Source organism: Pseudopodoces humilis, chromosome 11 (genome assembly GCF_049639895.1).
Source record: "Pseudopodoces humilis isolate 2021_Gansu_Grassland_sample_001 chromosome 11, ASM4963989v1, whole genome shotgun sequence".
Lineage (NCBI taxonomy): Eukaryota > Metazoa > Chordata > Aves > Passeriformes > Paridae > Pseudopodoces > Pseudopodoces humilis.
Genome location: NC_142210.1, coordinates 11,082,893 through 11,106,803, shown reverse-complemented (window position 1 = coordinate 11,106,803; position 23,911 = coordinate 11,082,893). Strand labels below are relative to the sequence as shown.

Genomic DNA, 23,911 nt, shown 5'->3' with positions numbered 1-23,911 from the left:
TCTCATTGGCATATGGAGATATCACTTCCAAAGTGAGACTCAGTGAAGAGAATTCTCTTTATGTATGTAGCCTCTGAAAACAAGCCCATCCTATTTCCACCCTCATAATAACAATTTTAGAATTCATGAAGAGAAAAAGCAAACCAGAATCAATCTAGTCCTGGGTTAGGAACATATTCTCACATCATCAACGTGTAGCGCTGAAACAGAGCAGGGTGCACTTTAATATCCCATCCTTAGAACAAATATTGTTAACTTTAGTTTGAAGTATAACTTACAGAATCTTATGTTTTTTAAAGTTGATAATTACAACAATTCCCTCAAATTTAGTCAGTCAGAACTCCCTCATCTGAGAATTTGTGACAAGGTTAAAAAATAAAGATACAATTCTTAAGTCTTCCTTAATTTTTCATACAGGTAAACTACTTTAATGAACCAAAGCCCTTTGACTTCAATGACATTTGCTTATGCTATAAATGAGCAAGTTCCAAATATATATAGTGATAACAAAGGTAAAAACACTCAGTCTCTTACTTAAAATATAGTTATCTCCCAATGGTAATGATTTTCTCTAGCTTGGAAATGCTGAACTTCATGTTATTGTGTTAGATTTATCAATAACTTCTTCAGTTATAGAATAAATCTCTAGGAAAAAAACTGGTTTGGATTTCTGTGCATAATACATTATACTGCTAAACTGGAATGCAGTAAAATTGTTCAGCATATAGGTTAAAATCTTTTTAATGTTGAAGGTATTAGTAATAGGTTCCTTAATTAGAGCCCTGTGTTGCCTTACAGTTGCATGAGTATGTGTCACCAGGTCCATAATAGCTCTTCCTGTGAGGCCTGTGTTTGGAAACACAATTAAGATGCTATTTGTGGCAAGGTTGGAGAGGCCACACTGGGATCTCTACAGAGCATCGAGCGTTCTGCTGCAAATGGGGACCGACCTCACCCCAAGCACACTGCCTGGTTTGGGAGCTTTGCTGCTTTTTTACTTTATATTGTTTTAAACAGCAGTACTTTTGCCCTGCCCACAGAGCCTTGGGGAATGGGAGGCCGTAAGGAATCTGAGCTGTTGCATGATGCCTACTGACAAAGATCATTCTTGCAGTCTGACGTTTCTCCTTTTTAACTTGCGTGATTTTTGCATGAATGCTGATTCCTCACAATTCTCTTTCGAGGCTTATTATCTGCAAAGTTCCCTATCAGCTATAAGAACTGCACAAAAGCTTTGGTCAAAACTTTTAGAAGCATGTAGGTAACACCAGAATTCTCACAAAATAAAATGCAAGAAGAAAATAAATACATGTAAATAAGGCATTATAATAGTCTAGAGCCCTTGCCAGCATCCTGTCTTTTTAGTGACTGCACAGCTGTGTTTCCATTACACGAATAATGGATTTCCTACCTTCCAAAGAGACATTTGTACCAAATGGTAGCACAGTGCAAGACATACTAAACAGCTGACTACAGCTCATCTCTTTCTCATGGCACCGTCTGTGCACATAATTAAGGGCTAAAAAGCCCTTTGTCAAAAGTTTTCCGACTAAATGTCTAAATCATGACTAGGATTCAAATAAGTGCCCTATCTTTGCACATATTTTGGTGCCTATATACTTCCATTGCGCTACAATACTGAAATGGGGTATAGGTTTGAGGGTCTTTTTCAAGATTTTAACTTTTAATTCAGCTTTAGTCACACAAATAAAAATTGACCACTTTACAACTCCAGAGAACCTGAAAAGAGTTAGGAGTTTTGGAAAATTTTTTGGATAATTCCAAACCAACATTCAGCACCCTCAGAAGCACACACTCTTTTAGTAATTAATATTTTTCCTGTAAAAGCATTTTTCCAAGGTGCCTGATGATATGTCCCTAGTTCATCCACCTTCTGCTTTCCCACAGAATCTTACAGATGGCATTTTTAAGGTGCATTAGTATCTTTTCACTACAGATTCTGAATTTTATTTTAAATAGTCACCTGAGCTCTCAGATGTAAGTACAGTTGAAGATGTATCTTAGTGTAGCATTTTTAATTTCTTCTTGTTTTACTGTCTTTTTTATTTCCCTTTGGTGATGTCAGTAAAACATAACCAGTGAGACCACAAGCAATTTAGTAGACCTGAAAACACTGGAAATCTTTGCAATACTTTTTCCAACAGTTCATCAGCTTCTATTTTGTTTCAGCTGGAGTCAAATTATGTCTTATTTATCACATCTCCATAGAGCACTCTAGATTACAGCTTTAAGTGTAAAGGAATGTCAGATGAGAAAAGTCATGTACTCTAATACTTTGGGGGAAAGTGTGACACACAGAACATAGCTGCTATTCACGTTTCTCAGTCTTCTTGTCCAAATGAATCTCAACTCTTGAATAGCAGCCTACATCAGAAGGCAGGGAAGCTGTTTAAAAATGACTGTAGAAATGGAAAAAAAGAATGCCCCAAATTCCCACATATAGACATATTAGAGCAGTTCAGTGAGTATACTAATTCAGTATCCTGCTTCAGATACTGATACTAGAATTACAGAGTAATTGCAAATAATTCTGCCCAATGTAACTCCAGGGTGGCATTCTGCCAAGGTAATGTAGTTAAAACTTAGCTCATCAATACTAGGTCTTTAAGAAAAATAAAAGGAGCTTAATATCATTAGGATCTCTCTCAACACTGTCCAGAGCAAGAGCAATTCTCAGTGTGAAGGTGCTCTGCCTAGGTCAGAAACTGGTAAGGCCTTGTGTCTATTCCCCTCCAGCCTCTATAAACAAAGCAGTGTAAATATGGGAAACCCTGAACAAGTAATTGTTGCACAGAAACTAGACAAGTTATTTAGTAAAAACTCTTTTATCTTAGATTAGGCCCTGAATAAAAAAAAAAAACAACCAAAAAACAACATGGCATTAGAAAGATGCATGTGAATACTGCTACTGCTGTCTTACTTAGGTAAAATAAAGTAATTCATATTTTATAGCTCTAGAGCTTTATTTTTGCATAGAATTAGATTTACAGACTTTGAAGGAAAACATTACTATTGGTAGGTAGAAGCTGCAATATCATGTCTATAAAACAGATGCAAAGGGGGCAAGTATTTATCCTGTAGTGTCAGATTAGCAGTGAAATTGAAATCTCATAGTCATGAAGAAGACACCACAGACTTCAAAAGAACCTTTTGGTTTTAGTCCTGATAGGTTCAAGGCCCCCATATAAGTCACTAATTCCTAATATGTCAAAGACTAACTGAATTTCTTTCCTACATCCAAAACTTGACAATGAAGGAAACTGTTTTTAAGAACACACTTCAACAATTAGTATTAGAGTATATTTCCTCTCAGCAAATTGAAATAGAATAAATGGCACTTGTCCTCCTCAGAAACTGAATTGTTTGCAAGAGGTTAGGACTGTGGTGGCAGGTCACAGAAAAAAAAACAAAAAACAACACTTGAGAGGAATGAAAGGGAAAAATGAGATTGAATTTGTGTTTTAATTTTGAAAATTCAGCAGCAGTTCTTCTAATTCTCATTGCCATTTTAAAGATAACTATATTATATTGACAACATTCCTAATTTTCTTTGATCAGAAAGAACAAGGAACATGTTTTAAAGCAACTAAGTCTTCTTTGTTACCCAAAGTTTGCTTTGGCAAAGCCACCGTTTCTTTCTTTTGCTTATTTTTTTAACCATTGTTCCATATAGCTCTTAACTCTCAGTTTATGTCCCCACTTTCACATGACCACTGTTTTGCCATCCCAGAAAGAACATTCCAAGAAAGCATCATTCAAGTTGTTCAGAATATGTCCTTAAGCATTGTTTTCAGTGATGTTATATTATCTTGCAATTTTTTATTCTTTTTCTTCTACACAGAGTCTATTCCCTGATTTCAACTTCATAAGAATATTTGCTTAATCCTGGACAGCACAGGCTGTTAACAGCCTCTTCATTTTCCATCACCATCATTCCTTCTATTGGGGAACGGAAGAGGCATCAATGTTCACAAAACTTTCCAAATTCAGCCTGAGCACAGTTATTCCAGTACTACCACTATTTGCTGACCAGTCAAAAGTTCTTTCTTTATCTCCCTTCAAACAATTTTCCAGCTGCACTCTATTACGCCCCATCCGGAGCAGAACCCTTCTTTAATCCTTGCAGAAAGCAAGGAAAGCTAAAATAAACTTAGCCAGTTTGAACTGCAGGAATCCCTGAGAACATAATCTTGAGACAACAGAGCACTGGGGTTCTCCTTCCTTTGTGCCTGCAACATCGCACTTCAGGAATTTAAGATAAATAAGCACTTTGAAAATGGCTTTTTCTAGTTTGTGAACCAAGGAAGACCTTGGCTGACAAGCTGTAGGAGCAGCAGCACCATCCTCTCTGCTTTGGTGACACCTTCCCTTCAGGGGTCATTCTGGGGTTATTTTTAGGTACCGTTTAAAGTGCTATATAATAGCAAAAGTTGGTTATGCTGCATGAAAAGGAGATACCAATCTAAAAATGTTCCCTCTCTTACAAACTGGGCTACCTTTGAAAAAAAAAATAAAAAAACTTTTCAGAAATCCCCTTTTCTAAGCAACTTAGCAAGACTAACAGCCTAGAGCTAAATCCAAATTTGATTGAAAGCAACATTTAATTTAAATGCCCAATTCTTATTGGCTGCCTAATTTTCAACATTTTTTGGTTTAAACTTCTTTTTTTAAGTGAAGACATTTAAGACATGATCATTTTAATAGCTGGATTTTCCTTTATATCTGAGGCTAACAGAATTGCTTTGCTGTTGGTGGTCAGAAGTATATTCTGTGCCAGTAGTTTATCCAGCTTCTCCCAAGCTGAGCTTTGGTGATGGTGATGGTTATGGCTTATAGAAAGAGTAAGCCATACCATGGAAATGCAAAATCTTGCTGGCCTTTCCTTCCTCTTGGTGCTACTGTTTTCTTTTATATCTTTTTCCTTTCCTATTTCTTCCTCAGGCCTTATGAATCCTTTAAACCTCCCAGATCTATAGGGAAATAGAAAGTTATTGTGTGTCTTCAATAAATCTGTTGGGGTGAAATTCATTTAATTCAGTAGCAAAGCCTACTGATAAAAAAACCCAGAATTTTTCCCCAGGACATTAAACATCCTATAAGAACTTCTCTCTGCTACTGTGTTTGCAAGTTGAGAGTCAGATATCCTTGTGTATCAAAATTAGCACCATAAACAAGTTTATATTCTATCATTAATTTGAGTTACTTTTGCTGATTCTTTCATCTAAGCATATTAAGAAATGAACATTATATCAGTATGCTGTGAACATTCATTATAGCTGTATAAGATTTCAAGCAAGTGGTTCAAATCCAAAAGTTTTTCCAATTTTGAAAACTCTAATCAGAAGAGAAATTAAATAAAGCAATTAGGTTATAATAAAGGCTTCTGTAATCTCAGGAAAATTACGGTAGTTTGAATTCTCACTGCATTTTAATTCAAAAGAGTTAAGGAAAAGCAATTTTCGTCAATTATTAATTTATCAATATCCTTGAATTTGTGGGATATTTTGATATCTGTGATCTAATTAAATAGCATTATTCAAAGATAATAAATTTTATAAACATCACTTAACATTGACTTCTGCAGTTTTTAATAGCTCTGCCACCTTTAGATCTCTCTTAAATACATAATCAGTTTTACATTCTAGCTTCCTAGCTGCTGTTGGACTATGGAAACTCTCCCTGTTTTGTTGCAAGAATATATCACTGTAGGGTGCACCCCCCAGACACGTGACATTTCCCATGTTTCTAGCAAAATCAGTCCAGCTACAGAAGCCCTGCAGGTACCTGCAAGAGGTGGATGACATTCCTTCAGCAGATTTTAAATCAAGTGAACAAATGCAATATTGCCATCAATGATTAAAATTCACTAAATTTTGCTGGAAGGAACTTCAGGGTGTAACTCAGCTTCTACCCAATACCTCCATACTAATGTTATTCCCTCAAGAGGAAAGAATGCTGTTTGTCATTCTGCTTTTATCCAGTCCTGTTATACTAAGTTTATTCCCTTGAGATGAGAAATGTTCCTTAAAATATCAGTATTTGAAAAATCTTACATTGTTCTGTCTCCCCAGCCACAAGGGGACTTTGGCATAGATTATGTTCATTTTCTCCTTCTGATGGTCCTTTAAGGAATTCTATTTTTGTAGCAGATGAGATTGGTACTTAGTGTGTTCCTCTTCCAGGTGCACTAATTACTTACCTAGATAATCTCTGTAACACTCAGTGAAAATATAAGTAGTTCTAGAAAATAAATCAAGTTGCAAAAGCCATTCTGGCATAATTTACTGCTCTGGTTGGCTGGAACTTTACTGTGGGGGTGGAGGAAAGGAAGGAGAGGGAAAAAGAATGTGCTTTCCTTATCTCACTGAAAAGCTAAAACTAATACAGTTTTTATATCATATAATTTTTTTCATTTGAGTTAAAATAAAACATTGGTGTAAGATAAACCCATTGGTTGCAGCAAGGCCTAAGATACAGGTAGCCTGGACTGATTTCTCCCTCTGCCAGTGAGAACTGAACTGAAAGTTCATTTTCCAGAACAATGTCCCAGCTTAAAATGGAATTTTTTGCACATCTCTCTTAGTACTTACAACAGCTGAGAGTAATAGAAAAGTGAAGCATATTTCATGAATGATGTGTTTTTAAATACATAAACATCATGTCAATTTTGATACAAATCTTTTGTAATAACCACTACTTACTGAGGAAATTACCAAAGCAAAGCAAATAACATTTTCAGTAACTCACTGAGCTAAACAGCTAAACCAAGTGCCTGGATTAGTTCTGAACCGGTGTTCTTAAAATTAATACTCCACTCTGCAATGTGTTGACATTGGTGATTTATTACAGCTCTTACATTAAAAGTATAAGCAGATTTATAAACTTCGTGGAGTTAGAAATGCCACATTACAAATGAGGGGTTTTAGTTTAATGAAGATGTCTTATTGCTGTATGTATATTAAAATGGTTTTTTCCTGTGAAAACTAATAGTGGCGTATAAGAACTTTATGCCAATTTCATTTAGAGTGGAAAGAGCTTGATTGTCTGTGTGGGTGACAAGGGAAGGGAATTTATGATTATTAAAATATACTTCCAAACACTCAGTATCCAGGACTTCAATCCTAACTTTTTCTTCCCACAAAAGTAATCCCTCTTGCAAGTACAGATATTCAAAATATTGGGAATTTTTGAGTGGCATTTAATCATCCATGGACCACAGCATGGACCTGGCTCATGGCCCCTCAGACAAGAGAGGATGTCACCCAGAGCCTACTGTGTATGCTGCAACTCCTTGACTGACCCAGGAATTCTTAAATTCCAGTTGAAAGCCTATTGCTCCTATTTTTCTACTTCTCATCAAAAGGTCTTGACATCTCTTATTTAAAATAACGACAGAAATATTTGACTGAAAGGCATGACAATCTGGGGAAATGCTCCTATGGAAGCTGTTTCTTAACATGGTTTTCAGAAGATCTCTTTAGAAGAAATTGTTTTGCTCTGAAGGGATTTATGCTGCACAGCACTGACAGTTAAGTGCTAAATGGAATCTCTCCATGGGCTCTGTATTACTGTTGAACAAAGCACAGAAGATGAACACTAAATAAAACACTACACTTAAATACACGAATAAAAGTAAAGTCAGCAGAACAGTCGGTAATTTTTATGTTATATCAGCAAGTGTCATGTGCCAGGAAAAGGCATTCAGGTAACATCTCTTATGACAATAACTAGTTCTGAAGCAGTTATTTTATTTAATTTTTTCTAACTCATGCTGAGAAATTTGAATAAGTAGCAGTCAGTGAATAAATGTATCATGTGAGTAAGTGATAGACTTTTAAAAGAAGAGAGAAAACTATGTGGGGAACACAAATGGTTCAGAATGAAGCTAAAAAGCTACTTTTACCATTTTAAGGAGCTGAATCTTTGATAAAAGAACATATCATGGCTGTGCCTGGAATAGGAAGGAGTGGAGCCTGCTCTAAATTAGCTATTGAAATAATGCCTGGATTTTTGCTACACAAAGGAAGAAAAGTAGTCTGGATTTAATCTTCTAGCAAGCAAGCCCATGCTCTGATAGTGAAAGATCAGAATACAGAGAAACTAGAGATAAGAGAAAAAAAAAAATCACAGTTCAGCAAAGCCACACACACACACACTAAAAAAAATTTTAAAAAATATTTGGATTATATTTGCTCTCGCAAAAAGAAATAAAGAAATTAAATTGATGTCCAGCAATACAATTCCAGCATTGGTGGTATCTGACACAGATGCTGTGGCTACAAATGTTACATCCACTGTGAATAGAGACCAAGGAAATCACCAGGCCTCTGCTGTGGAACACGACACATTCACCCAGACCAAAGGAAAAATGTGTTGTTCATGTCGAGTGCAAACACCCAGAAAAGAATGAGGGATCTTTTTCTCTTTAACAATCATTTACTGAAATCAGCCTGGAAGTTTGAAGTAGGAGGAAGCAGGATGCATGTAGTGAGTAGACGGAGGAAAAGTTACAGGGAAATGAAAAAGATGCAATAAGCTGGATTTGCAAGAAACCCATAAAGATTGTATCTTGATCAGATTGCTGGGAGACAAGGGGAGTGAAGTTTAAAATCAGCTACACCATGAAAGCACTTCAAGCAAGAGTAAAAACTTGAATTTAATAAGATTGCTGAGAAAAAGTATAGAACAAAGGCAATGATACAGAAAAAAATCTCTTTTCCTCCAAAAAATATATATTACCAGAAGTTCTGAAGACACAAGAAAGGAAATTTAAGAATTTCTGTTTCTAAAATGCGACAATAGTGCATCTACTTTAAATTTTTTTGAGTCTTGAATGAGATTTTCTAAATGAAAAATGAAATATCATTCAGCTTTAAAACCTGTGGAGTACTTTGTCTCATCCCAATAATTAAAGTATGCAGTTGTAACTCCTCATAGCAATACCCTTCCCTCACTAGGTTTTCATATAAACACAGATATCTATTTTGTAGAAATGTAGATCCTGTCATGGCCCTCCTGATACATTTTTCTATTGTTTCAAACCATACATCAGATGATATTCCCACATAGACATGGGATCACGTTTGCTCCCAGTGGAAATGGAAGAATTTATCATAATTTCTATGGGACACAAGATCCCATACTTGGAAGTTTTTGACAACTGGTTTCTCTCATCTAAATTTAATTCTCATACATTTATTATCTTAAAAAACATTTAAGACTGCTAACCTGCACATATTTTTTGTGTTTGTTTTCATGTTGTTCAGTATTGCAGCACAAAATGAGGGCTATGGAATGTGTCCTTGGGATAATTGATGGGGCTGCCATGGGATCCAAAATATCCTCCCATATACTAATGGGTTTTATGCCATTTTGCTTCTCAAATTTGTTTTAATGATTGTGACGGCTCTCATTTTTCCTTTGTTAAATCTTAGTGACTGTTACTGGATATTTATTTTTAGAAGCACAAACATATTACAAAAAATACATAAGCCCATTGAGGATGAATAAACCATCTCCATAGTAACCTTCTGGATAGTGATGTATGGCTGGTTGCAGACAGACTGACAAACTTCAGTCCTAACTCCACATCAAGATTTGTTGGCATAGAATCCTGAGCTCAAAAGTGACTTCAGAAGTGAAATACCCCTTTTTTTCTCTGTGGAAATTTGGCAGCAATGATCCATTTTTTCCAGATGTGGTTAAATAGGAAAATTTATTTTATTAGTTTTAATATAATCAGTTGCAAATACAATCAAGAACATCCCCCCAAGGCAAATGAATATTGTGGCTTTGTTTGTTTTTTCACAGAAGAAATTCTACCCTACTCATGTACTTTAAGCTTATTTTATAATACCTTTAAATTATATTTTAAATAGTTTGGTTTGAAATGAGTATTGAGATTGATGTCCATACAGTGCAATAAGAGTTTACATCTGCAGGATAATATTCACACTAGCAAGGAAGACTGTGCTATATTTTAAAGGGGAAGATTCTTAAATGTCCATTTGGGAATTTTTTTTCTCTCTAGGCTTTAATGTACCCATACCCAGGACTGCATTATGCACAGCCACTTGTGTAACCAGGAGCCATTTCCCAGGCTCACCCCTGTAAACATGAGTGAAGCTAATTTCCCTCAGCTTCCTTGCAGTTTGCATTGAAGCTCATATAACTTACTTGCTGTTTATGTATTTTACTGGTTGTCTATGTCAAGCTTTCATATACAAATCAGAGAAAAACATGCAAGCAACTATGATTTTTCAAGCTAAAAGACACCTTGTTATAGTGTATAGCAAATTAGGTGGGTTTAAAATCCACCCTTGAAATAGCAGCAATTTCTGTTCCTTTCATCTAAACAGTTCTGTATTCCAAGGGAACTTGGGATAATCAGTAGTTTGCTGTAGACATGAGTCATAATTATGTTCTTTCTTTCTCATTAAAGTTGTTCGAGTTCATGAATTTTTTGGCTGAGAATGTCATCTTCTGTTACATGGGACTTGCGCTATTTACATTTCAAAATCACATCTTCAATCCTCTTTTCATATTTGGTGCACTTGTATCCTTTGCTTTAAAGAAGTACATATCTCTGTACATGTGTGTGTGTGTATCCATGTAAAAAGAATGCATGTTCCATGTGAAAAAAAAGAAGTCAACAAGCAAGTCAATCATTTCCTTGAATACTAAAGATCATTTTTTTGTCTATTCCAAGTCATCTATTACCTATATCCCAATAACTGCCCCAATGCATATTCTTTGGATAGTTGCTGGTTTGCTCCTCTGCTACAGGCAAATAGCTTTAAACCAGCTGGGGAACTTTTGCCCATGGTTTACAGGTGGGGTGGGAAGTTGGTGTAAGTATTACGACATATATGTGGGGACAGGTGCAACACAAAACCTTTTTTCCTGTCTGGCACCAGTGCGGATTCACAAACTGAAGAGCTGCCTCCAGACAGATGTGTGCCTTAAACATGACTTCCCCAAAACTACTTAAATGATATGAAGTCCTTAATCACACAGTTCTGCTTTGCTTAAATCTTTCCTTCTTTATACTTGATATCAAGTATACATGGAATCACTTACACCATCACATGCCTAAGAGACTGGTAAGAAAAGCTCTGTGTCTTTAATTCTGCCATGGTTTCTCAACAATTATTACTTGTACGGTAATACAGATTCTTTTCACACTGACAATTTATACTATGTTTTCTTTTTTTTTGGCTCAGAGCCACAGCCCTCTGCTTATCACTTTTAAATGGACTGTAATAGCTTTGAAAGTTGGGAGCATAGTGTTTATGTGCAGTAATTTCTATATGTCATTTCAAAATGAGCAATCAGGACTGCACCAGAGCTCCCTTGGCTCCAGGCTGGGCAGGATGGCAGCGAGGAGCCAGGAGCAAACTGTGTCCCAGGGCAACAGCACAGCCTGTCCTGCGCTCCTGGCATGGGCAGCCAGCATTGCCAAGGGCTGCCTGAGCATCCTCCTGAGCTGTGGGGCTGCCTGAGCATCCTCTCAAGCCATGGAGCTGCCTGAGCATCCTCCCAAACCATAGGGCTGAGCTCCTCCTGAGCTCTTGGTGCAGCCACTGGGACACAGACATTGCCTCTCAAACTCTTCACTGGTCCCCAGCTCATGGCGTGTCTTGGGCTGGAAGTGCCGTGACTGGGCTACAAGACAAGGGGAGGGCACAAAGGTGCAAATGTGCAAAAACATATATAAAGAGCTCTGACTGCCTTTCTTTAAACCTGATAATGGCCTCATGTTTTTAATTAAGGCAACTTCTGGGATAGTTCCACAGTTCCACATAAAGAACTTCATCAGAAGAAACTCCTCAGTGAAGGGGAAGAAAAGGCAAAAAATGCTGGGTATAGACAATATGAATTGCCAGGAAATAAGGAAGTAATAATCAAGTCCAAAAAGCACATTTATTCTCTGCAAATTGCTGCTCAAGGAGATAATGTTCTCCCTGCAATTGATGGTGGGCATTTTCCTGAAGGGCTGAAGATGAAGTCACATGTGACAAATGTGATGAGTAGAAGTAGAGTGATTGAAGTGAGATATATTATGATGAATATAAAATCAGGATGTCTGGGGAAGGCAGATCTCTGCCACTGCACAGGAAGCATGAGAACATGACATGTAAAACATGAAGGAAAATAATATCATATTTGTTTAATTACACCTTAAAAATAATTTTAGGGAAATATTTAAGTTAACTCTGGTTTTGTCAGTAGTTTGTCCACTATTTTCCTCAACATCTTACATTTTAGGTGGCAGTTTTTGTAGCAAGAGCTTCCAACATATACCCACTTTCTTTCCTTTTGAATTTGGGTCGAAAACAAAAGATTCCCAGGAACTTTCAGCACATGATGATGTTTTCAGGTAAGAACTATTTGGGGTTTTTTGGTATTTTTCCTGTCCACATTTAATGAATGACAAAAACAGTCGTCTATCACTAGAAAAAGCCCTATTTATCACAAAGAATTTGTTATCTTAAAAGTCAAGGTCATCTCTCCAAAGCTACTGAAGCAAATGGATGCCTTCTGATCAACCTCTCTGTGCTCTCGACCTATTTTAATAAATGTTTTGGACACTCACTGCCCAGGAAGCCATCGTCTTTCAATCCACTGTCCCCCCATCTGTCTACACTTCCACAACAATTTGGGAATACCAGGTTTTTAAATTGTGTTGTTTTAGAGGCACCTGTAGTATAACTGAGAGTATTTTACATAGCAGCACATAAATATCCAACTTGGACAGTGTTAGTCCACTGATACTCACATCACACATGTTCTTTGGTAATTCCTTCAACTTCAAGAACAGTTTTACTTTGAAATATGAGAGGAGAACAATTCCTCAGTCTTTTTCATATGTATTCCAGCTTCATATTTAATTTTATTGATTTTGTTAACATTGTAGAATAATAAAAAAATATTTAAAATCCAGAAGAGGGAGCCATGTTCTAGTCTGATTTGCACATCATCCCCAGAGCTGTTAAAGCTCATCTGGATTCCATATTTTTTTACTTGTACAAGCTAGAAATAATTCCGCTTGACTTTCTGATGCTAGTTAGGAAAAACTCACGTATAATCTAAGAATATCTGTTCAGTAAAAGACAGAAATGCAGATGCCCCAATGTTATTGATGATATAATCTTCTAAAATTAAAAACTCAGCACCTTTTTTGCTTCTTTTTCCTGCTTTTTATGCAAAAATTTATTCCACATTTGTATGGATAAAAGTTCTTGATTGACAGCCTTGATGCACAGAGATCCATTTAGTCAGATAACGAGTGAAATACAATGTGCTGCACTTCAAGCTTCCTCATCGGGAGTACTCCACATCAGGGGGCCTCATTTGTGCCTATATAATTCCAACTCTCTAGGGAGCAACACAGCAGTTCATTTCTATACCCATTCAATCCTTCTGCTAAAAGCTGCCACTGAAAATGTCAGCTAATTCCAGCGAGGCTGGAGTGAGGGATGATGACACATCCAGCAGGAGCTGCCTTTCAGCCCAACTGCTCCCCTGCGATTGTTCCACACGCAACTTGGATCTGTAGATCCCTCTAGTAAGCCTAGCAGGTGGCCAGCTAGACAACAGCATGAAAAATAGCATCATAGCATTTGGTATCTAGTTCCTCGGTTCCATTTTGGCTTTTGGTTTTCATCAGCTGCAGTATAGAATGGAAAACCTTCTGAAATCTCTCTTATTCTTTCACTTTTCTGTCCTCATTTTCTGCAGTCGAATTTCATTCTCCACGGAGCAGGAGCAGAAAGCAGCCTGCAGCCAGCAACTGAACGTGAGAACTCACACACATTAGCTTTCCAGGACAATCTGGCAGCTGAGAACTGAAACAGTAATATTGCAGGCTTCTAAAATTTAAATGTTAAAATTCTCAAAAAAGTAATTTTTAACTACTTTCAAAGAAAAAAACCCCTCTCTTTTGTAGAGAAAAATGTTTTTACATTATAATAAAGCAATGGCATAATCTGCAACTATAATAATAAAGACTGTCTCTCATGCTGCCAGGACCTGCACACTTTACAGAACACAAGATACACAGATTTTGTGTGTAATTCTATTTTGTAAGATGCACCAAGATGTGTGCTTAGTTACCAATAACATTCTTAGTGCTGTGAACTGATCATACTGCATATAGATAAACAAAGAGGACAACAGCTGCCAGAAGAGAGACACATGTCTGATGACTAAACAAGACATTGAATTTGAGTTTGAAGGAAATTATCTACAAAGATCAGTAGCAACAGTCATAGAAGACCTTGGGCTGGAGGGGACACTTAAAGGTTATCCAGTCCAACCCCCTGCAATTATCAGGGGTATCCTCAACTAGATCAGGCTGCTCAGGGCCCCAGCCAACCTGACCTCGAGTGTTTCCAGGGATGGGGCATCCACCATCTCAGAGTGTGTTTTACCACCTTCGTTGTTCTGCTACAGCATCAGGTTCTAGTTGATCACAGGACAAAATGGCCTTCATTCACCACAGCATCACACCCACAGATGTGGAAAACAATGCATTTTGGGGTAGTTTTGTTTTCTATCATCATTACCAAATCCACCAAACATTTACTGATTGTTTTACTGCCACAATCACCAAAGTGATTGCTGAGAAAAATTGCTGAGAAAAGCAATTAGGGTAGGCAAGTACACTGTTGATTAGCATTTGATTATACCTTACTCTGCAAAGAACTCTCCTGAAGTCATTAAGTTCTGCTTTTTGATGCGTGTTAATACAGTTGAGGCAAGGTGGAAGAGCTGGGCTTGGAGGTGGATTATGGAGCATCTGGATTCATCACATTCTTCATCTGCTTCTGCCACTCCTCTAACAATACATTACAGAGGGTGGATTCACTTCTACAAATGTTTTTAATCATGATTCCTGATAACACTCCATTGTAAATGAAAACTTGATTAGTCCTTTATACTAGGATTAATTAAGCCTGAGCTTCTCAAATTAAATTGAACATCAGCTAAAATGAGCAGTCCATCAGTCTCTGCTCACGTGAAAAAGAAACATTTTAAAGTCTTAGCCTTTATAGAACCTTCCATTCTTCTCCCAACATCTTTATTTACTTTTTACTCTGCTTTCCTCTTCTCTACAACACATCAATAGGCAACAGAGAGGCTTGTGGGACACAGTGCTACAGAGGTGGTTGCTGTTAATGTGAGGCATTATGGCATCAGTGGAGTCTGAAAAGAATGAACACAAATGCAGAATTAAACCAAAAAATGCCTGTGTACAGGCAGCTGTTGTGCAGGCATTCACATCTACACACTCATACAGACACAGAGGTGGGAAGTGGCAATGTGAACTGTCCAAGAGATGCAGATATGTGAAGAAATCAGCTAAACAGAAAAGAAAGCAAGGAAGCAAAGAGCAGAAAACTACAGCTGAAACCAAAACACCAAGCTACCCACAGAAAGTCTTATTTCCTGGCAGATTCTTTCCCCACCAACAACAAACACTCCAGCTCTCACTGAGAGGGCTGGGTTTGGAGAGGTGTTTGTGTGGGGTGTGGGCAAAGGATGGCTAACAGCCCTACAGGGCCCATGGGTTCTGCTCTGGGGGACTCTGGAGCTTGGCCCTGGGTTGGTCTGCTTTGAAAGCTCTGGCACATTAAAGAATATTGCTTAAAGATGAGTCCCTAATGGCTAGAAAAAAAAAAAAGATCTGTTAGGAAATTTGTGATTCAGCCCAAGAATGAATGGATTAACAGAGATGTGGAGCTGCCATCACTGCACCTCCGAAAGATGAGGGGAGAGCATCTCTGCTAATGGTTCATCAGAGTTGGTCCTTCTGCTGCACTGCTCTCTCCAGGTGTAGCTGAGGTAACAAAGTTTTACAGAAAATTTATTCTTCCTTAACTTCAGTATCTCAATGTTTTTTGACGTTGTTAAAATTCCCTTCCTTCATTTATATTATTACCTGGAAAGTATTTTTATATATATATATATATATATATATATATATATATATATATATGGTAGTGTTCCTTGCTTCTCTTAGAGTCCTTACATTTGAAGTGTATTAATCTGCTTCCCACTGCTTTTGTTGTTTAGTTTGATTATTTATTTTAATTTAGACATGTCTTTAGTTGAAACTGAATTATCTCTTATAGACCATGTTGAGCCTTTTATAAATGAAAAATGCAGAGAAGTCACTCACTATGTTTCTGAACTGAGGAAACAGCCAGTCCACTGCTCAAGAAGACATACTAATTAACTTTTATATGTATATATTTTTGTGTATATACATATATATATATCCCCTCTTACAAAAAGAGATGTTCTAGATTTAAAATTAAAGGTGTGATGCAATTGTGAGCAGCAGTGTTGTTTTCCATTGAAATAGGTGTAGCTGTGTTAATCATCCAGATTACCACTGTGACCACTGATATAAAGACCATTTCAATAGTAGTTCAGATACATGTTTAAAATGAGATTATATTCTTTCGCTGTTAGAAAACAGTAAAGCATCTGCATCCTTAGAGACATCTTTTACACAAAAGCAAAGCCAAGGGCAAGCCCAGTGTCTGCCTGCAGGGTTTTGAACCTGCTGCCACTGAGTATTTTCAGATAATGGAACTCCAGTCTGCTTCTTCCTTGCAGAAATGGCTGTGTGCTGTTTCCTGGATAAACTTCTATACCAAACAATTGGAAGCCCAGCTTCTGTACCAAATAATTCACATTCTAGCTATGTAATCTTGAAGAGCTTTGGGGTTCTAGCCCAAAAATAGCTGCATTTAGCAGTTAATTAAATGATTCTGCATATGTCATCAGTGCCTTACAAGAGGTTTGATTACTAGATTTAATCTCTCAATACTTTGCAAAGTACTTTTTGGACTCAGTGTGTATTGTATACACATAATGACTTTGCCCTCTACACTTGCTTTGTGAGATTTTTTTGGAAAATGATAAAGTACATTCAAATAGATAAATGAAAGGCACTGGAAAATATAGAGTATTATTTGTATGTTGCATTCTGAGGGCTGCAGGCACTAGCAGGCTTTTTCCCCCCTCAATTTTTAAACATGGCATTCTGTCAAGACCTATTTAGTCACCTCATTACTACCTATGGGGCTTTTAAAAAAAAAAAAACTCATTTAGCTGTTTTCACAACCTTTATAATTTCTTGTTTATTTAGTCTCTGTGGGTGTATAATTCTACAACTATTATGTTTCAAGTACTTTAATTTATTCTGCATCCATTTTAGATATTTAAAACCATCTTTGAAAAACTATTCATTGTTTTTAAGTCACGTTTTTTCTGACTAGTCTTAGAACATTAAATTATTTTAAAGGAACATATTCTATATTTTCAAGGGAGAAATGAGTAGCGTATTTGGGTACAGATTTTAATGTCAATCTTCTTTTTCCCTTGCTCCTTACTTCATGAGTAGTCCCACTTAACACAGGATATAGATTTCTTTCTCAATCTGCATTAAATTCAGATTACTACTTAATTTGAAATTATTCAAGACAAAGAATTCAGTGTATGTAAAGCAAAAGTGTGATTAGTATGTGTATGTATGAGTAGTACTTTCACTGTTCACTTTTTCAGATTTGCTGCATTACATCCCACCCTTCTAGTTAGCATGATTCAGTACTTTATAAGCAGGATTATGATCTGAAAATTTCCTCTGCCCTTGGAACGGGTTTGGACTGAAAAGATTAAAATTCTGTTTCTCCCTCCCATTAAGTCCATCATCCTCGTGTTGTTTCAGGGTTACGCGGTGCGATTGCGTTTGCATTGGCCATTCGGGACACGGACTCCCAGCCCAAGCAGATGATGTTCACCACAGCCCTGCTGATCGTGTTCTTCACCGTCTGGGTGTTTGGGGGCGGCACAACACCAATGCTCACCTGGCTGCAGATCAGGTCAGTATTGTCTGTACAGCATCAGCCAGCAGAATGGAACCAGAGCCCTACGGATCAGTCACTATATCCTTACCACTTTCTACTGCTTATATGTGTTCTTTACGAGCTTTAACATACACAAAGGAAGTATTTATGTGCCTGTTAGAGGCTCCAGACCACAAGGAACAGGTTCTTCCTAACTTTGTTATGGGTTTAGATGTAGGTCAGACACATCCTTGTTTCCTAAGAGTTTGTTTCACTCCTGCTCCTTTTAAACACTGTGAGTACACCCTAATAGCGTCCTCCTTGCTGCTGAAGGAAGGCAGATTTTGTCCTCATCCCAAAATCTGTAGTTATTACACAAACATGTAATAAATCATGTATTTCTGATTATAATGAGAATATGCTGGAAAAATCTTCCTCCACTGCTGCCTTATTCAGGCATTAATTTATTATGCATTGTTTTTTATATTCTTCTTCACTATATTATTTTTTAAATTACTTCATAGTCACTTGTATTCACTGAGAGCAATGAACAACAAGGGAGGTTAAATGACAAGAGAGAGAGAAGTAGAAAACTGGAGTAAAAAGGATCTAATTTAAATGCAGTGTCCTTCCAAGTGTGCTTTTTTGGAACCCAGCTTTTAATAATGAGCATACTCATGCTGGTTATTGATTCTGGTTACTTCATAATCCATTCAGAACTCCCTGCTGTGATTTGCAAGATCCCCACAGAAAACCTCAGTATCAAGATGGGCCTGCAATTCACAATTCTTTATCATTTATTCTATATATAGCATATGTTTTCCTTGTTTACAAAATGATGTCTGATTACAAGCCTTCACGTCAGACTCTTGCTATAAAATAGCAGCTGAAGATAACCAAATTGGGGCTTTTACAAAGAGCATAGATAAAACTTGCAGACAAAATCAGGACTAGCGTACAAGTGTACTGGATAAACATAAAAATGCAAGCATCCATGTACAGTGTGGAGGTTTTCTATTTCTGTGACAGTTTGATTCTTCTTCATGACATGTCTCATGTCCCATAATGTCAATCAAGACCATTACAGTTTGGATACACTCTGGCACTATCAGTCATCTTTCTGAGATTTGCCATTTTTTCACTGTCAGTCAGCAAGAGTTTTTTTATGTAGCAATGAAAATGTGGATGAGGAAGAGCTCTCTCATTAGATCTTGGGGAGCAAATCAGTCTGGGTTTCTATAACAGGAGATAAGGAATGATGCTGAGAGTACAGGAAGGGGAAAAGTCAACGTGCAATCTAAGTGCTCATGGCTTAGCTCTCTAGGAAGTTTTAAATTAAGATTGTGAAGTGTTTTTACTAACAAGCTGTTGAATTGGATACAATGGCATTTCTTCTGCTTAGTGCTACCCAGAGGTGCAAAGCCCCCCAAGACCACAAGTGAGGGGCTCTCATAAAAACTGTTTATACTGTTCAATATACATGCTTCTTTCTCTGACCTCTTCTACAATAGATTTCACCAAAGACACTGAAAGTAGACAACCATTATTGATTTGAAATGCTCATCTCTGAGGATTTCCTCTGAATCCCATCAGATCTGCCAGACATTTTTACTGACAAAATTAATTGGGTTTGTAATCAGGATATAGATTTTCTTACTATAAAGCTATTAGGTTCATAATTTCCACTAAATTTCTTCCCATTAGAACATACATCTTCATAAATTATAAGGGGGTCAAATTGAGAGAAAATTTTAAATAGACATCTTTAATTACAAATGTATCTTGAGGGTCTGATTTCTCCTTCTAGTAAAGATGTTTAATTGTCTTTATAATTTATTACATTTCAATGTGGAATTTTGTCCTTAGCTACTAGCATTTGTCTTTTTAGTCTTAAGTAATTTTGCTAAGTAATTGTATTTAAAGGTGGTGGTAATTCATGATAATTGACACTTGTATGGATCCCAGCAGATAAGTTTGCTGAGGAAAGCACAGGTAATCTAAACAACAACAGCTATTCACCTTATCAAAATCAAGTGCTTACAGGAAATTAAAAAATGTATAAAAGGTCACAGTGACTACACTGGCTTTCCCTACATAAATTACAAGCTGCTGTATAGATAAACTATCTCAGGAGAGAATGGTCAAAACCAGCATGATCAAGCAAATAACAGTTCCAAGCAGAGTGTGCTTTTTTTGCCAATTTTTCATCATAAAATGATTATCCAGCAGATAATATATTTAACTGAACTGGAGGCATTCAGAGACTAATAGAGAGGAGCATGTGATTTCAATCTATTTGGATGGATTGAATTTCATTCACACGCACTGTTTTGTGTCCTCTCTCCCTCTGTGAAATAGGCTCCAGTTCCTGTCCTTAGTTCAGGAGATGCAACTCTAAACTCCCCAAGGTCGATCAACTCAGTCTTATCCTAGAGATAAACACTTGAGTTTAGTTTATATGGTACCAGTTTACCCACAGTTTGGATTTTAAGCATAAATAAATCTATCATCCATTCAGCTCAAGATATGTAAAAATAACATAAATCAGAAAGAACTCACACCAATATATTTACCATTTGCTCTGCCATAATGCAATCCATTAGGGCACAGGACAGTACTCAGATCTGTACAGCCTTCTTGCTGTATATTATTGCTCACATATTATTTCATTTATTGCACTCTCCATAATTTAAATTGTGAAGTTCTCACAAGAGTGAGCTGGACTCTTGGTGTATAAAGGAATAGAACAATGACAATTTTAAAATAAGAGTAGGAATGGAACTTCTTCTGAAAAAAATCAGTCTTTGTCTCCATAATAACTGGAATTCCCATAATTTTCCTCCTCTCCTCACAGAAATAGCATCAGATCCACTCTTTTCTTTTTCAGTTAAAATTTAACATAATGTAAATAGAATCTGTCACTCTATTTTTAGAGAAAAGATTAGGATGTGTCCTCAGAGATAACTACCAGTGGATTTATTCCAGGAATATGTATGACTTATAACACTTCCAAATTGTTGCTAAAACATATAGTAAGATACACTATCAAAATTGACCATGTGCTACTGAAAAATGCTCAACTTCCATCTCCCATTTAATGCAGCAACATCAATTAGCTGTGTGGCAAGAAACTAGCTAAGAGCTCTTGTAAAAAAAAGCTTAAATGGATCCCAGGAACTCACTAAGTTTATTAATAAGAATTCTTGTTCCCCTTATTTAACAAATGAATTATATTAAAACATATATTCTTACTTAAACTCTATCTTGAATCTAAGAAATGTTCTTAAAGCCTTGGAAATATGACCTTCTAATGACAGAATTTATGTCTAAAAGTGTTTATATGCCAAAACACAGTTTTATAAGAAATCCATACCAACAATTCTCATTTTACTACTGCATTTACTCATACGTAGCAGCCTTCAAAATGAGTCTTAAAATTCTTGACAAAGACTGAATATTTCTTAACATTGTTCTAAAAGAATGAAATATACACTTTCAGAAAGTTCTTATTTATTTTAGCTCTCTCCTTTCTAAACACCTGAAACTGACTTTCAGGGGGTGTTTAGTGTTCCCTTTCTGAAGATGAGGTCATATTTAAAGTTCCCAGTTGTCTGGTGCAGTAACTTAGCACTTCCCAGCACAGAGGCACATGCACGGTGTTTACAGCATTATCAGCTGCCATGCCAAGAGCAGAACTGGCTACACCACGTTCCTAAATAACACATTGTCTTTTGACTTATCTGACAGTTGTAACAGGAAAAAATTTTGCTTTTACTCCCCATGTGAAAGGACTACAATACTCAGTTCTTGGCAGACAATGAATGAACCTGGAACAGCATGTGAGAATAATTTCATAACACATCAACACCAAAACAGAGATAGCCATTTGAGTTCGCAGTCAAATTGAACTATTCAATAAACGTGCCTTCAGAGATGTTGAGCATTACTTGCTAATGCTTTTGGATATATGATTCCCTTCATTCCCCATACTCTGATTAAAAACAGAGAGCTACATTTTACAGTAAATCTGCACTGAGAGGTTTGAGGATAAAGGATTCTCCTGACAGGCAGAGCAAAAATTCAAAGCTGTTAATAAAACCTGTCCTATATAAGCATTGTGCTAAATATCAGGTCTTCTTTGTTTATCATCACTTTTTGTGTAAATGTTTGTCAAGGGATTTCCAGACTCTTTGTGCATCTCTTTGCGCATCTCTTTGCAGAAGTTCTTCAGTTAATAGGAAGACTTTTATTCCATATTCTAAATAAATACTAAGCAGCATTGAATAGTAACTTTTACTACTGTGCCTATCTGACCATTGCTGTTGGTAAATGCATTTTAGAAAAGAGCTGTTTGTGTGCCTGGCTGCCCTTAAAATCACACCATTTCTAGTTCACCTAAAACTTCAATTCCAAACTTCCAACTTTCTGTCAATTCTGAGGCCTGGCATACCCCATTACTGGGGGATGACCAGGGCTGATGAGCTCACATTCTCAGCAAAAGCATCTCACCCAGCAGTAGTCAACATTTTGGATCCTTCAGATTCCAACAGCTTGTTTCAACATCAAAGGGTAATGCTGTGCATATGTTTGCCAGAATGGCTCATTAGGGATGTAGATGGGCAGTGGGATGAAATGCTGAGCCTTGGCTGTGTATGACTATGGCTGTCTACCACAAAGAAACCCAAAAACCAGGGTTAGCAGAATATGATTCTGTATTTATCTCAGCCCTTTAACCACTAGTTATAGACTGCTGAAAGACAGAACTTTTGACAGAGCAACCACAGTAACAACATGATCTTGGCCAGGATTACAGCACTACTGTTTCAGTGACAAAAATATTCTTTTCATTATTCCTGGACTCTCTAGTAGCATTCCCTGTGTTCAGCTGTGTTCAGGGGGTGCTGCAGAAAGGCCCTGGACAGAATGCTCTCCTGACAGGTGATCTGGGCAAGGAGGCTGCAGTCAGGTGCAGTCATCCTGTTGGCTTGCTAAGAGAAGTCTCATCAGAATATTGTGCTGCATCACTGAGTGCTGCTCTGCTCATGGAGAAGAGTGTGAGACAGTAAATCTCCTTACAGCGATCCCTTATGAACCAAACTAGTGTTTGACCTTGAGTGCCTCTCATTTATTCCCAAATTAAGGAAACACAACTTGGCTTTCCTTTCTCCCTCACATGGGCACACAAGAATTGTGGTTCCTGAAACATGGCTGGTCCATGATACACTCTGAATGTTCCAGCCAAGAATGTGTGTGCATATCTTCAGATGATCCGTGATTCAATATTTAGAAATAATTATGAACCTTGTTAGTTGTTTTGCATGTTTTGCCTTGGACACATTTTCCTATTGTCATTTGTCAAGAAGAAGGAAAGTCAGTTTAGAAAAGAAGGTTTAGCTAAATATTTTTTCCTGGCCTTGGCAGGTCATCTCTTCTATAATCATATTCCTTTGGGTCATAGATCCTCTAGAGTCCTGGAAAACAGTTTCGTTGAAGTGAAGCATCTGTTATTTACTGTTGAAAACAGAATCTTCAACTGTAATTTGTAAATGACCACAACATAGAGAAGAACAGTGCAACTAAAGGCAGGATATTTTCAAGCAGGGTTATTATTTCTGTGCACTTTGTACTGCTTATTATTTTGTTTTGTGTTTGTAACAGTCATAATCAGCCTAACTGGTGTTCCCTCTTAGTAGCAAATATAGCTCCAATAAACAAAGTTTGATCTGGTTTGCAGGGTCATATTGCTCTTTAGCCACGGTTCAGTATGTATTTAAATAGCACTGCAATAAACACTCCTGCTGAGAGGCAAATTTTAGCCAAGTCTCTTCAGCCCACTGAGGTGTTTTTCACCCAGACACATGTTCAAGAGAGATCACACTGTCAGCATCTAATCCTAAAAAAACCCTCTGAAATCAAGAAAAAGCTGTAATTTAATGTAACAAGTCTAACCATAAATGCTGCCACTATTTTTAATATACTGTCCTTAGCTGGCCAACTATCTGCTCCTGTGAACATCTACAGGACAGCCTTCT

General features: G+C 37.1%; 1 protein-coding gene across 5 annotated transcripts in view; it reads left to right on the top strand.

Moving 5' to 3' along the window:
- Positions 1–23,911, top strand: part of SLC9A9 (solute carrier family 9 member A9) — a 175,630-nt gene that overhangs the window by 86,099 nt on the left and 65,620 nt on the right. For 4 of the 5 annotated variants that reach the window (XM_005527073.3, XM_014256202.2, XM_014256205.2 and 1 more), the window contains exons 10-12: positions 10,463–10,576; positions 12,289–12,400; positions 17,762–17,915. In XM_005527073.3, the coding sequence (XP_005527130.1) occupies positions 10,463–10,576; positions 12,289–12,400; positions 17,762–17,915 (380 nt within the window). The remainder of the gene's footprint in view (positions 1–10,462; positions 10,577–12,288; positions 12,401–17,761; positions 17,916–23,911) is intronic. The other variant, XM_088061093.1, reaches the window with a different exon arrangement.